The sequence below is a fragment of the Lepeophtheirus salmonis genome, chromosome 5 (assembly GCF_016086655.4).
Source record: "Lepeophtheirus salmonis chromosome 5, UVic_Lsal_1.4, whole genome shotgun sequence".
Classification (NCBI taxonomy): Eukaryota; Metazoa; Arthropoda; class Copepoda; order Siphonostomatoida; family Caligidae; genus Lepeophtheirus; species Lepeophtheirus salmonis.
Genome location: NC_052135.2, coordinates 35,446,748 through 35,461,113, shown reverse-complemented (window position 1 = coordinate 35,461,113; position 14,366 = coordinate 35,446,748). Strand labels below are relative to the sequence as shown.

At 32.0% G+C, this 14,366-nt stretch overlaps 2 protein-coding genes and 1 long non-coding RNA gene across 4 annotated transcripts; 1 reads left to right on the top strand and 2 right to left on the bottom strand.

Annotated features, from left to right (window-relative positions):
• Positions 1 to 501: 501 nt before the first annotated feature.
• LOC121117811 (valacyclovir hydrolase) lies at positions 502 to 3,254 on the bottom strand. Of its 2 annotated transcripts, none has more exons than XM_040712311.2 (4): positions 3,135 to 3,254; positions 1,604 to 1,730; positions 1,268 to 1,542; positions 502 to 1,123 (listed from the first exon to the last, which is right to left on the bottom strand). In XM_040712311.2, the coding sequence occupies exons 2-4, from the start codon at positions 1,696 to 1,698 to the stop codon at positions 630 to 632; spliced, it is 864 nt and encodes a 287-aa protein (XP_040568245.1). In that variant the 5' UTR covers positions 1,699 to 1,730; positions 3,135 to 3,254; the 3' UTR covers positions 502 to 629. The 2 variants fall into 2 exon arrangements, with proteins under 2 accessions (XP_040568245.1, XP_071744735.1); XM_071888634.1 differs by having other exon boundaries at positions 1,604 to 2,945; positions 3,135 to 3,226.
• On the bottom strand, positions 2,037 to 2,939 carry LOC121117527 (uncharacterized). Its single transcript, XM_040711988.1, has one exon. The coding sequence runs from the start codon at positions 2,937 to 2,939 to the stop codon at positions 2,037 to 2,039; it is 903 nt and encodes a 300-aa protein (XP_040567922.1).
• A 4,284-nt stretch (positions 3,255 to 7,538) lies between the features above and the next one.
• On the top strand, positions 7,539 to 10,245 carry LOC139905456 (uncharacterized). The gene is made up of 2 exons (XR_011780207.1): positions 7,539 to 9,205; positions 9,270 to 10,245. It is a non-coding gene; the product is annotated as an uncharacterized lncRNA (long non-coding RNA).
• The last annotated feature ends 4,121 nt before the right edge of the window (positions 10,246 to 14,366 follow it).

Here is a 14,366-nt window from a genome sequence, read left to right as displayed (position 1 = left end):
GCTGACAAATAAGCAGTCCATCCTGACAACAAATTTGCTTCAATTATGTATATTTATATCATTTAATTCTGAAAAAATATTGAGTTTTTTTAGTATTTTCATGATTTCAAGGGAGCGAATGGAATCTAAATCTTCATGAAAAAACATGAAACATTACTAAAGGGAATTTTGACAAATTTAAATATTCACTCACAAGCTACATTTTATAAATCCCTTCACTAATTTACCTAAATTATTAAAACAGTTGTGTTATTTTTATTTTTTTTAAATAATATGCCCAATCCCACGTGAAACGCAGATGTATTTAAAATTAATTTTGATCACTTATTGCCAATAAGTGATCAAAAAGATTGCTTACCAATAAGTTATTGGTAAGCAATCTCATATTTTATCTTTTTAGCTTCGATTAATGACGTTTCATGTCCACTTATTGAAGAAAAAGTATATTAAAAAAGTACTTCTTTCATATTTATATATATATATATAAAAAAAAAGTCTTCATTCATAATCGAAAGTTTTTATAAATCCCTTCAATTTATTTACCATACAGCATACAAATATAAGACAATAGTGATCAAAATATGTAAAATTACATCACAGAATTATAAAAATAATATAATCTAATAATATTAATGTAGAAAAAATGATTCCATGAGTTCATTGAATTCTTTTTTATATTTTAAATGAAGATTGTGTTTTCCATCTGGAAACCGCTTTAAAATGGACCCACTAATATTTTTTTCTAGATAATTAGGGTGTTCAGGAGCAACCATAGCATCCTTATCTCCATGAATAATAAGCGTAGGGCATTTTATGTCACCCAGCAAGTTTTTACAAATATCACCACCATTATTTTTCATTATTTGAGCAATGGCCTCAACCCAATCATTCCACAAAACTGGAAATCCATCGACACCATACATATTTTCCATGGGTTCACGCATTCGAGGACTCCATTTGGACACATCACGCACTTTGTTTATCATATCGTAATCTTCCTGAGTAAAGTATGCATTAGTTCCCCATACAAGACACTTCTTGATTAGACTGGGGTATTGAGCAGCAGCGATTAAAGCAGAAATTCCTCCATCAGACCAACCAGCGAGACTAAAATTATCGAAACCTTGGGAAACAAATTAATAAGAAACATTAACGTAAGTGTATGAGTTGAAGTTATTAAAAAAAGATACTTGTGTACTAATTACGTAATATGTAATTATTCAACGAAACAATGGAACCAATTAATCAGAGATAATTATCAATGTACCTAGTTTGGCCATTGTTTGAACTCCACTTTCAGCATCCTTCACATAAAAATCTGACGGGAAAATCCGAGAGGGAGGACGCGACTTTCCGTAACCAGGAGGATCCCAAGCAATTAGAGTCCAATCCATATCTCTTGAGCTATTATCTGTCAGAGACTTCATGTCTGTTTCTCCTGAGCCAAGAGCCCCAGGCATTAATAAAACGGGATGTCTACCACTACCATAAGTTGTTACATGGATTCTCTGTCCATCGATATCCAAAAGCTGTGATTTGCCCCTTTAGATGAGGTAGATATAATTATTAATAGATAAGTAATCATTGGGTATGTCATATTTACCTATTGGATGATGACATTGTTCGTACAACAGTCAATGGTACCTTTTCTAGAAACCGAGAGCCCAAAGTTAAGGTCGTTGAAAACAAATGTATCATGCCTTGTTGTTAATTTTTCACGCGATGAACAGCTAAATAGACAAATCCGTTAGATATATGTAATAAATATTCTTTAAATTTATATATGACTAAATAAATTAGCCGAAATGAAGAATTTAGGAATCTGGAATATTAGATTTTTTATATGTATATTTTGACACATGAATAAAAAAAGATACTGACAATGTAAGTTTTACTAAACATAAATTCCCTAAAATGTATCAATAGGTCGATCTAGCCACAAATTATCCTCAAATCGCCATAGTCCAACATCTTTAGCAGTTTTCACAACACTTTCAATTTCAGGATCAAGAACCGGGCGATCAATTTCTTCATATTTAGTATTTCCAATTCTTGATCTTTTTTTCTCCCTTTCCGACCAAAAAATCTGGTCGATATTGCTCCATGATGTGAACGTACGTGTCCTTTGATATCTCTTCTGATAGAAAGTGCATTATTTTAGCAGCTTCATCAACATAATTTGGCATGACTAGATGACGAACCAAAAGTCCTTGTTTGGCAAGCCCACTTGAATCAAAAACTAAATCTCCAACTTGTCTATGCATCTCTTTAATAGCCTTCATGGCCGTTTCAGGATAATCACGAGCTTTACTCAATCTATAACTTGTTTCTTGAGTCCAAAATTTAAAATCCGGCATGTAAATGTCCACAATACCTTCTAAAAGTCTTAAAGAATCCATAGAATCATAAGAACTCGTGTTGTACACGATCGGTATATTTAGTCCTTGTTTTACGGCCTCATATATAGCCTCAATCACAGAGGGCACAACGTGCTCAGGTGTAACAAAATTAATGTTGTGACAATGGGTTTCATTCTGAAGTTTAAGCATGAGATCCGTTATTTCTAGGGGCTCAAGTTCCCATCCTTTTTTACGCTGACTAATGTCCCAATTTTGACAAAAAACACATCGAAGATTACAAAGGCTAAAAAATATTGTTCCAGAGCCATTCCACCCTTGAAGCACTGATTCTTCTCCAAAATGTGGAAAAGCAGAGCTTACTACAGGTCGGCGTCCGGTGTTGCAGGCTCCTTTCTTGTCTTGTAAGCGATTAACTCCACAATTTCTTGGACAAAGTCGACAGTCTTTATACTTTTCATTGGCTTCCGCTACTTTTTGCTCTAAAAGACCTGATTGATAACTTTTTACCGCTCTCGGGACATAACTTTCAATTAGAAACGGTGGAGCAAGATGTAAAGAGCGATTCAGTGTATTAAACATTCTAAACTGTTAAAATTATTTGACAGAAAAACATATATTATTAAAAAAATTGTACTGTATTATTAAATATATCTAATAATAAATATTGATATTGTCATTAAGACCACCTCAAATACTTGTAGCTTTCAACATTTTAATGATCAAATTACATTTTTGGATATTAGCATACCAGAACAAAGAAATATAAATACTCACATATTAATATAGATACATTAAGTATTTTATTTATGAAGTTGAATGACTGATATGTCCGTAGCAGTTATGATGAAACTCTCTATTATTACGCCATTTATTAAATTTGTAACAATAGCTGATTTAAAAAAAAAATAATAACAATTAATACCATAGAACATATTCACGTGACGTCAGCACTGTTGATGCAGAGCATTTTTGGGGCTAAACATCCTAGTTTTATAACAATGAAAACCGATTTTTCATTAATATCAAGAAAAATAGTGAACTATTGGATGTTCAAATGGGTCAGACAAATAAATGGATCTAAATCTTACTGTATATAAAAAAATCATTAGTTTTATTATATGTCTGACCCATAACAACTATCCCTATTACCTTAATATATGTTATTAAATCGTTATAAAATCATATTTTTCATATTCTATTTAATATATTAAAAAAATTACAATAAAAAAATACGATATTTTTTCCCAAATGTCCTATTTTTCTCGTCCCTAATAGAAAATGAGATACATTGTACAAATCCAGCCATTTTTAGTACATATTATTTTGATTTAATTCAAATATCACTCTTTATCATTGACATCATGAAGTATTATACAAGCCTGACTTTATTCTTTAATCCATTTGACCAAGATTTATTGGAAATTGGTCCATTTTATCTTGTAAAAATATCGAATTTGAGCTCCCAAAATGGCGCCTCCTACAATTAATTTTGATGCAATTTATGACGTCTGTGAAAATGCTCTATACGAAAAGATGAAATCAAATGCTATTAATTATAACGTCTTGTCGTGTTCTTTAAAAAAATTTAGGTATGCAAGTCAGCCAATTATTACTAACTTTTAATAAAATGGTATATTTTATAATATTTTTAATGAAAGATTTAACAATGAGTTCTACTAATATCTGGAGTGAACCAAGGGTCAATTACTTAACCTGATGTAGGGTAAAGCGTTAACCGCTATACGTTAAACGCGTACTTTAACGCTTTAATGTAGGGGTATGTATGTTTAAAAATAAAATGGCAAAACTTAATTGACTTTGTACAATATTACTCCTTTTTATTTTAATAGCATCAGAAAATCTATGAGAAGCTTACTAAGACAATATTGATTTTGATTAAAAAAACCTGCGTATATTAAGGGTTTCAATCTGGGAGTGATAAAGATAATACCTTTAACATTTTCCTACGGGTCAATTACAAAAAAAAAAAAAAATCAAAAGTAAATTTTAGATGGAACATTTTATCTGTTAAAGTTAGGAGTAATCTCTTTTGCGAAGGATGAACAATATATGTAACGTAAATCTTTAATAGAGAATTAAAAAAGAGAGGATCTAAGGGTTGAATGATGATTACTTGATTAATAATACTAATATTATAGTAGATTGTATTGTGTGCGCGCCATTTTCATTTTTCACTCGATATTATGAATTAATTTTGGTTCTTAGCATATTTACTATGTGTTTTTGAAGGGTTGATTCTAAGGTATTCATCAGTAAAATTATTTTTAATATTTTATTTTAAATTATGAAATGTACACATCACCGTATTTTGTATATTTTTTGAATATATGATGAACCAAAAATGCATTTAAAAAACTAAATAATAACACTTAGATTAATTATGAGGTAATTATAAATTATCTCTTCCAAAATTAATAATAATTTTCAGTGATGAAATGAAAATGCCACGGACATAATACTGTTTAATATAATATTAATATTATTAATTTTTGTATGGAAAAATGTTAATGGTAATGTCGGTAGCAGTTCCAAGCTAAAAAATATACTCTACGAAAGTTTTTTTAATCAAAAATATTTTTATTTCATTTCAAAAATGTTGCCTTGCTGGAAGAAATATTAATTGTAGCACGTGACTTCAAAGAGAATTCTCTGATGCTGATGAAATAAAAATGGAGTAATATTGTACAAAGTCAATTACATTTTGCCATTTGATTTTTAACCATAAAAATACACATCCCCTTACATCAGATTAAGTCATTGACCCTTGGTTCACTCCAGATATTAGTAGAACTCAATGGATTTAATCATTATGCTTGAAAATTCCATAGAGATATAAAGTGTAGAGTGCTTACTCAAGTCATTAGGATGACGAGGGCAATTTATTGAAGCGTTCAGTTGATGAACAATAAAGAAATATAAGGATCAAATCATTCAGTTGTTATGTCAGTATTAGCCTTTCAGTTATCAATAATATTTCTTAAAATCTTAATAGATTAATAATTAGTTATAAAATAACTTTCTAATTTTTATAAAAGGACTTTGGTATTAGGTAAGTTTATCGTAGTGGATATAATTGGAACTTGATGCATTCTTATTTTTTTATTCGTAGAGTCGCTTTCATTGTATTCAATTGTACTTCTAGAACACTTGCTTTTTCTAGATCTCTAGAGGACAATCTTGCTATGAAATTGTGGAAAAAATGTAAATTTAACCACAATTATGTAAAAATGAGCTTTTTTTCCATAAGTAATTTCATATGTTTATAAAGCAATGATATCTTTTGGCATCCTTGTTAGTTGTGGCTTAATTTAATAATCCATATGTATTATAACCATCTATTTTCACATGTCCTAAAATGCTTCTAAAGCCGTCGCCAAGATTGTAAACTAACAAAATGGTCAAGGATATGTTTTAAGCACTTCAAGTACTCTGACATCATTAAGCAGAAAGTTAAGTGCACTCTTGTTAGTTGTTGATGGAGCAGTGCCTCCTATTTTCGACTTTCCAATGCACCTAAACAACGTGAAGTCCCATCGACGAATCTTAAAGCGAAGAACTTATGAAGAAGACAGAACTAAAAAAATGAATTCTGATGACATGATTGAAAAAAGGCCAACTGTAAATATGGCATTACTCATACATAAGCACTACTTAGTTCTATGGAATCTCTGGGGGTGGTAAAAATATAGAGTAAAAAGAGACATCCTGAAATCAAGATAGAAGTTATATTTGATAGTTGCCATATCTTATTCAGTTTAAGAATCAATAATTAGAAAAATATCCATAACAGGTTGATAAGAGAAAATTTTGAACTATGTTGAGTACCCTCATTATCCATTAGGCCTCTATTTTCTTTTTTATTTTTTCTTCAAATGCGTTATATCCTCGCTCAACTTATAGAATATACATTATATTTCAATTTAAAAGAAATTGCCTTTAAAAAGAGTTGTTTTTTATATACATAATTGATATGCAAGGGAATTAAAACAAGTTAATAGTTGCTTCATAATCAAATTAATTGATTAGTATTTACTAACTGAATAATTATATAGACTCTTATGTAATTATTTTTTTTCGTCGGAATATTATTGTAATCTATATTCACGGAACCGAACCAGCATATTATATTTACATTTTTTAATCAAATTTAATAAACTTAATTAACCATAAATCAATCAAAAGCGATCTTTTTTAAAGGCATTTAAAAAAAAAAATGAAATTTATGTTGTATTCTATAAGTTCAGCTATGACATAAAGAATTTGAATAAAAAATAAAGAAAATATTAGCATCGAAATAAGGTCCTTCATTTTACTCGAGTTTTTGGTGGTTATATACATTTTTTATTAAATATAATCAAGATAACGTTATAAATAATTCATTTTTTCAGTTACTTTCCCTGAATCTGGTAACAACAATTCCAAAGTCAAACTTTTTGAGTAAATAAATAGAGCAGGTTTCTACTCTCCTACGGACTTATGTTTTTCTCTAGTTATTAAAATTACATTGTGTATCAACTTATAATGAAAAATCAAAATCATTGTTTTTCCAATGCTAACATTTAGGAAGACTATTTTCTGTTATTTGGTCAGAATTTTTTACAACTTCGATGATTACTTTGGTCATAATTGCCCATCTAATAATTCCTTTAAAAGCTTATATAATGTCTGTTCCATTCAATTACTAAATATTATGCCTAAGGTGAAACACTCTTGCACACCAAATAAAACCGATGATTGGGCAAAAAACGGAGTACAAGTATATAGAGAATGCCTGCTTGTCCAATAGCTTCTAGCGTCATTTGTCTAAATCGAGATTGAAACTCATTCAGCCATATAAAGGATCAAGGAGTTTGGATTCCATAGGGTCGTAAATCCTATATAGAACCTCTGGTCAGAAGGTTGCATGGCTTCTGGCCCTCAACAGGTACTGCTGTGATTTCCAGCATGACTTATTTGTATACGTGCGTTTCGGTCGGCTGTCCACGAATGGGAACTGTATATCAGAATTTAAAAAAATGCCATAAAAAAACCTCCTTGAGGGTAAAAAAAAAAAAAAAAAAGAAAAGAAAGGGAAACACCTCTGAGAAAAAATGTGGCCCAACTTCCGTCTGAAACTAGTTTTTAGGTATTTATAATATCTATGCTTAAGATACTTTTGTGCATAAGAGGGAAAAATACTCGAAGTATAGAAAAAAACAACATTAATATTTTCTTTTAATAAGGAGTTTATAATAACCTGGGCGGTGTCTCTTCCTTCCGGACCTATGATTGCATTCACAACTGTCAGGGTTATTCCTTGACAGCTCATCAGTTAAGCCACTAGAGTGCTCTTCAGTGTCTTCTAAGTGCTGAAGTGGAAAGAGAACAGACTCAGAAGTTGCAGATATTGTCTCTTTGCCTGTGTCAATGTTTCCTACCTCACAAGATTCCTAGACGGGATCACTTTTGACAGGAGATCGGTTGGTCCCTCCCTCAAGGGTGATCAATGCCTTTGTTTGGATAACGTCCGCTTCCTCAACATCCAATATCTAGGTCTAGATTTCCCAAGTCTTTACTCTTATAGTCCGTCTGTCTAAAAGTTTGCGAAGACTCGAGCTATGCTTCTTGCTTAACCGATCATTATAATTTGATAATGAAACATAATGCTTCCCCCGTTAAAACGTGGAAAACAAAGATCTCTCAACAAAAGGGATTTGCTTGACCCATTTGGTAAAGACTTTAAGGGATTCTTTTGAAGATTCGGTGTCCTACTACGATAAAGGAAGATCCTGCTCGAACTGCATTATAAATGGTGAGACTTAACCTCGGGTGTCAAAGACTGGACTTTCTAGAGATACAATATCCCTTCTAGATAAGGACACAGAGTCAGGATTGAGCTTATTAAATTTGTCTGCAAGATCGAATTTTGAATTCATACGTAGTTGTCTCCAATTTCAAACCTAGAATAGAAATCTCCTCTTTTGGAGGAGTAATTCATTCTCCTCAATCTTCGAAATAATTTCTAGATGGGAAGATGCGATATTATGGCTGTAAAACCCTCCTCTTTGTAGAATTTGTACATCTTTAAAGTTGTTTGGATGGCTTCTTCTGGAGTATTCTGGGCCATATGAATATCGTCCATATAAGTCATTTTATCTATAATCTCAGAGGGCATAGGATAATTTTTAGATGCCTTTTTGGCACTTGCTTTCGGACACTACATGTAAATTTATGGTGCTGAAACCAAATAAAAAACAACGACTTTGAATATCATCAACCTGGGTTGATCTCTGGGCCTTCCCGAAACAAAATGGAACATATCTTTATCGTGAGGGCCAGCAAGATTGATTGATAACGACATCTTTTTAATGTCTACTGCAAACAAAATACTTCTTGCATGGAACCTTCAGAATAAGTTCTATTATTTGTGGAAGCATATTCTTACCGGGCATTAGTAGCTTATTCAAAGATTAGGTGTTGTCTTTGACATCAGGTAAGGATGCATTAATGAGCCTATATTTTATAGAACCTTTATCAAGACGAAAAACGGGTGTGGATGTAAAGACATAGCTTGGATGTTCTGTAGCTCTTTCCATGAAGTAACTTCCTCAGCATAGCCCAGATCAAAAAACTCTTGATAAGCTTCTTCAACTAAGTTCATATGTTCAGTTCTTACCTTTTCATGAACTCGGTGCATGACAACATTTACTTTACTATAGTTATCAGATAGAACTCTACCCTTAGGATCAGTATCTATCCATAGCATCTTTATGAGCCATTTACTGTTTGATATGTCAAACACAGCGGTTCTTTGCCTATGCAAATTAGCCTCAAGCTCCAATTAGGTAAGTTAAGCTGTAATAGGTTCTTGAAAATTAATACTTACATTCCTTCCGTCCCAAAACTTAGTAAAATTTAACTTGAGAGAACGATAGACCGTATCAAGATCAAAGTCTTCATTTTTTTTAAATTTGGGTGACAACTCCAGAATATAAGGAAGCCTTAATTTTATCGGAAATTCTATCTGCTCCTCTAAGAACCCATCCAAGATAGTCAACTTAGCAACAGGGAACGTCATATCTGTTTCTCCAAAAGGTAGCATTTTTTGCTCATGAAAGATTATTGCGGGATAACAAGGTTCCGAAAGAAGACTCTGAAAATCTTTAGCTCGTGTGCTAAGTAATTATTCAGTAAATTTAATATCTTTAGTATAATCCCATTTCTTTGGATTAAATTGAATTTGTTCTAAAGGATTGCCAATTCGTTCGCAAGTAATTGCAACAAAGGGTGCAGTGCAAGTAGAATGATTAAAATTTGCTAATCCAATAACAACTTGCTTTTTTCTATATGAATATACCGCTCTCCCAGCAAAATCAATATGAATATTATTTCCTTTAAGCCCGAGAGTTTTTGAAGTTGCAGTTCCAATCATGCATAGTTTTGCTCCTGAATCAAGTAAAACTCTAGCTTTAATTAATTTTCCATTAACAGAATTGATTAACCAACAACATAAAGTAGCAATAAATGCTTGATATTTGAGAACATTTACGGAACTTTTTCCAGAATAAACTAACTTAACCTCTCCAGAAATTTACTCCAAATGAAAATTATTTTTATTCATAATATCTAAGATATAAGGGTTATTGGTCATATCTATTTTATTATGCAAACCTAGGATTTTCCCCTTATCATTGAAGTAAGAATAACCACTGTCATTAAAACCTTCTCCAGGAATAAAATCACTTCCAGAAAATGCAGGCGTATTTAAGTTCATTACGCAAGATTTTTTCTCATATAAATCATAATTATAATTATGTTCACAAACTACACATATTATTATTAAGGTGTGATTTTAATTGTTTAATAAAGAGTCATTTCACGAGAATTTATAGTTTCATTCAATTTTATATAATTACTATTTTCTTTAGAAGGTCCCTGGAAAGATTTTTTCTTCTCCTGGGAAGCAATAAATGATTTTAATTGAATAATAGTCGCTTGTTGCGATTTAACTAATTCTTGGAGAGCGTTGTTCATATGCTTAAAGGATGGGTCGTTTCCCATTGTTATTATCCTCACAAAGAGGACAGACGACCGTAAAATTCTTTCTGTGCTCGACACTGTACTCTGCTAAACATTGCGGGCACTTATATAGGGATAGACAAACCTTCGTCCACTCCGGGGAGTAAGAGATAACGATTTGTAACATGTCTCGTCTCTGTTGGATGACCTGCATCTCTGTGAACTATGCATTTCTTACGTACTTCAGAGGAACGAAAAACAGAGTTCGTTTCCTCAGTCCCGGGAACATTCTTATAATGCGTTGCATACGTCTCAAGCCATACACAAAAATAATTTTTATTCAAAATGGATTCTAGCTCCCAAGGAAGATTTATTCCGTCATTGCCATTTTTTCGCTTCTGCTGCTCCTCCTTTCCTATTAAGAGAGCTTCCCAATCAGCTACAGCTCGAGTGAGGAGGTTATCGTCGACAAAAGTAATGAGTAGGACATCAATCTGATTTACTCAATTTTCGAGAGCATCATCCAGGAATTGATTGGCCTGGGACATGACATTTTTGGCAGCTTCTTGGAGCTCTTGAATTGTCATTCCAGCTCTAACCTAATCTAAGTAATCTTTTGCTAGTTTAAAGCTGTCCTCAAAGGATTTGTCAAGCTCTTCCATGGCTAAAGTATAGGAAGCTGCCTAATTTGCAAGAAAAAACGCCTTGCCCTGAAGAAAGTCTTTTAAAATATCATAAAGAATGGCACGAGAGTAACCATCGAAATTAGATTCTAGATTTCTCTTTAATTCGGTCCACTTCCTTTTGAATATGGAGTATTTGCCGTAAGAGATCCTTCTCCCAAGAACTTGAGCCCAATTACCCTACCTGCATCATAATGCAGAGCGGGCTTCATCTCTCCCTCAAACGTATGGTAGTTGAGGGATTTTGTCCTGGAGAGAGACGGCTAAGGTTTAATTAATGGTGTTCCGCCATAATAATAATAATAAAACCCAGAAATAATCAATTAAATGATTACTTTAATGAAATAACAACAACAGGGATGAATTAGGACTCACGTCTGATATTTATTAATACTAATTTACAACTGATTGCATATAAAAACAAACAATAAAAAACCAACGCAAACTCTTGAACTATCACTCTGGGTGCTTTGCTTGAAATCCTTGTAGGCGCACACAAGCTTATAAAGAGTACTTTATACTCTTCTTATTTTTTGCATGAAGGACGAAATGAACAAGAATATTTGCTAACGTAAATTATATAACGATTACTGAATAATGCTATATTACACTAAAATGATAGATACGCCGTGACAATATACATCAAGGAAACTGAAGAACTCTTACCAATTATCTATCTTTTGATGGCAATTATATCGTATATTCTCACTACTTGGCATTTCAAATCCCAGTACTTTTCCTTCAGGTAATTTATGTTGCTTTTCACTTTTCTTTGACTTTAATATGGATTTAATTGAGATCTATTTTATATTGCAGATACTGATGCAAATTTGGAGTTGAGTGAAGCCTCAACTTCAACTTAGAAATTCCTTGCGTAGTTGTGTTTCATTGACTACATTGACCAAACATAAAGTATACAAGTCATCTTCTGACAAACTGTGTAGTTCAGCCTCGTGACCTTCTAGTTGTATCTGAAGATACAAATCGCTGAACTTTTCTCCGCTATTCTGGTTACATAAATTGAAAAAGTTATTAAGTTATTTTTCCTCCCCCTCATAAATTGCACTATAATTGAATGAAACATCATTTTGGTTAGTCATAGTTGATATTAAGTGCATATGTACTTTATTTTGAGCATGATAGAAGGTTTTTTCTGTATTTTTCTCAACGACGCACAACAGAAAAAGTATAAGACTATCCAAAAATTAATAATTTGTCGAAAATCTAATGAAGTATAAAAACTAAATCAATATTCAATTTTAAAATATCGTAAGTTGTTAAGAGGTAGTCAAGGTCTTATGGTCTCTTTCCTCAGAGTGGAGGGTGAGTTTCTGAAGACTTTTTCTTGAGGTGCTCTCTTTAGAGAGTATTTTAATTGACTCAAATTCAACTCAAATAATTTATTAATTTTCACTTTGCGATTGAAGGAAGTGAGCTCCATAATTGACTTTTTGGTTAATTTATTTTTTTGCTGAAGTCCTTTTTTCCTTGGTCTTCTATTCGGGGGTTTGGATCTGGAGAGTAGTGAGGCACACCTTTTTAATAGCAAAAAAGGAATAAAATAAAGTACTGAAAGGTTCTTTCATTGCATTTGGCGTTCACAATTTCACAACGTCCCCCTTTTTATTGGAAAAATCTATTTCTTATGTATCTCATTCGAAGGATAAAATACTCATTAATATGATTCGGCTCAATAAGTCTTTATTCTTTTTTTCTTATTTGAATCTCTATCTAATATGTGAGGAATAAATCTTTATGGTTTCAAATATAACCTTTCAATTATAAAATCAAATTTAATGTTTTACAACTCATACCCAAAAATATTCTTGAAAATCTTAAAGCTTAAAATTGTGCATACATAGTACATTTATTAATAGTTTTAAGTGTTAATAGGATCTCAAGTTATTTGTGTTTTTACAACAATCCATAATAATCATTTTATTGGCACGAATTCGTCATTTTGATACAAGATCCAGTTTTTAAATAACTATTAGATATACTTGAAATGATAACTCTATACTTTAAAATTATGGAATTTTCACAATTTTCGATTAATATGTTCATTCTCTTGATATGAAAATATATATGTGTACGCTTGAATTTCTTATAACTGTTGTGTAATTAATTGCAGTGATTAGGATTCTGCACTTAGCAATAATTCTTAATTTAAGTTGTAATCAGTTAATTTCTCCCTGAAACGTTGTAGGTGTTTATTTGGGATATCCATTATTGCTTTTTTGAACAAACCAACAAGTGGACGATGATCACAATATGAATAAGAAATTTAGGTGAACCATATAAGTAATACTTACAACGAGCAACTTCCCATTGCACCGCCAAACATTCAGGATCCACTGTAGAATATCTGGATTCCCTTGAAGTTAAGCTTCTTGATCCAAATTGAATTAGTTTTAAGCAGTTATCGTTATCTCGTTGTACTAGAGCAAATCCTATTCCATTCAAACGTGAAGCATCTGTTTACAATTGAATTGATAACTCGGGATTAAAATAACTGGCAATTGGCCTTGAACTAAGCAAGGCTTTTTTTACTTGTTCAAAAGACTCTGTGTGGTCTTCTAGCCATAAAATTTACAATCTTTCTTCACCAACGATTTAAATTAGTAGTCATGTGGGCCAAATCCGGTACGAAGTGTCCGAGTTGGTTGATAAGGCCCATAAAAGATCTTAAACTCGATATATTTTTTGGTATTGGAAATTTACGTATAGCCTCGAGCTTGTGTTCATTTGGTTTTACACCTTCACCAGAAACGAAATAACTAGCAAAGTTAACACATGGTCCATACACAAATTTTTTATATAGAAATCTTTACATTTTTCTTTCTACATTCTATTATAATTTGACGTGTCCATTCATCCGAACTGACATGTAAGCCCATAGGTGCGCGTGTAAATCAAAATTTACTATCTGGTAAAAGAAACGTAGTGATAAGTGCCTTTGCTTTATCTTGTTGATGTATGTTTATTGGACGTGCCGTCAAAGTTTTGTGCGCTTTTATATGTTGAGATTGATCCAATTCGATTTTCATTAGTGTTCCAGGCATTGGTTTATCGTCTAGAGAGTCACTGAATATATCTTTAAATTTTTCCATGATTTTATCCATCTGTTTATTTACGCATTGAACTTTGTTCACTAAAACATTTAGAAACCGTTCCCTGATGACTGATAATCTTTTCAAATCATTTAGACCTATAAGAAACTCTTTTTTAATAGACGATGTAATTATAACATATGTACTATATTTTTTTTGAGTATGATTGAAGGTTTTTTCAGTATTTTTCTCAA

Excerpts from the sequence above, each read along its gene's own strand:
- LOC121117811 (XM_040712311.2), bottom strand. The coding sequence starts at position 1,698 with ATGATACATTTGTTTTCAACGACCTTAACTTTGGGCTCTCGGTTTCTA. Across the intron at positions 1,543-1,603 it reads ACAATGTCATCATCCAATAG|GGGCAAATCACAGCTTTTGG; the intron begins GTAAATATGACA and ends CCTCATCTAAAG. Across the intron at positions 1,124-1,267 it reads TCAAACAATGGCCAAACTAG|GTTTCGATAATTTTAGTCTC; the intron begins GTACATTGATAA and ends TTGTTTCCCAAG.
- LOC121117527 (XM_040711988.1), bottom strand. The coding sequence starts at position 2,939 with ATGTTTAATACACTGAATCGCTCTTTACATCTTGCTCCACCGTTTCTA.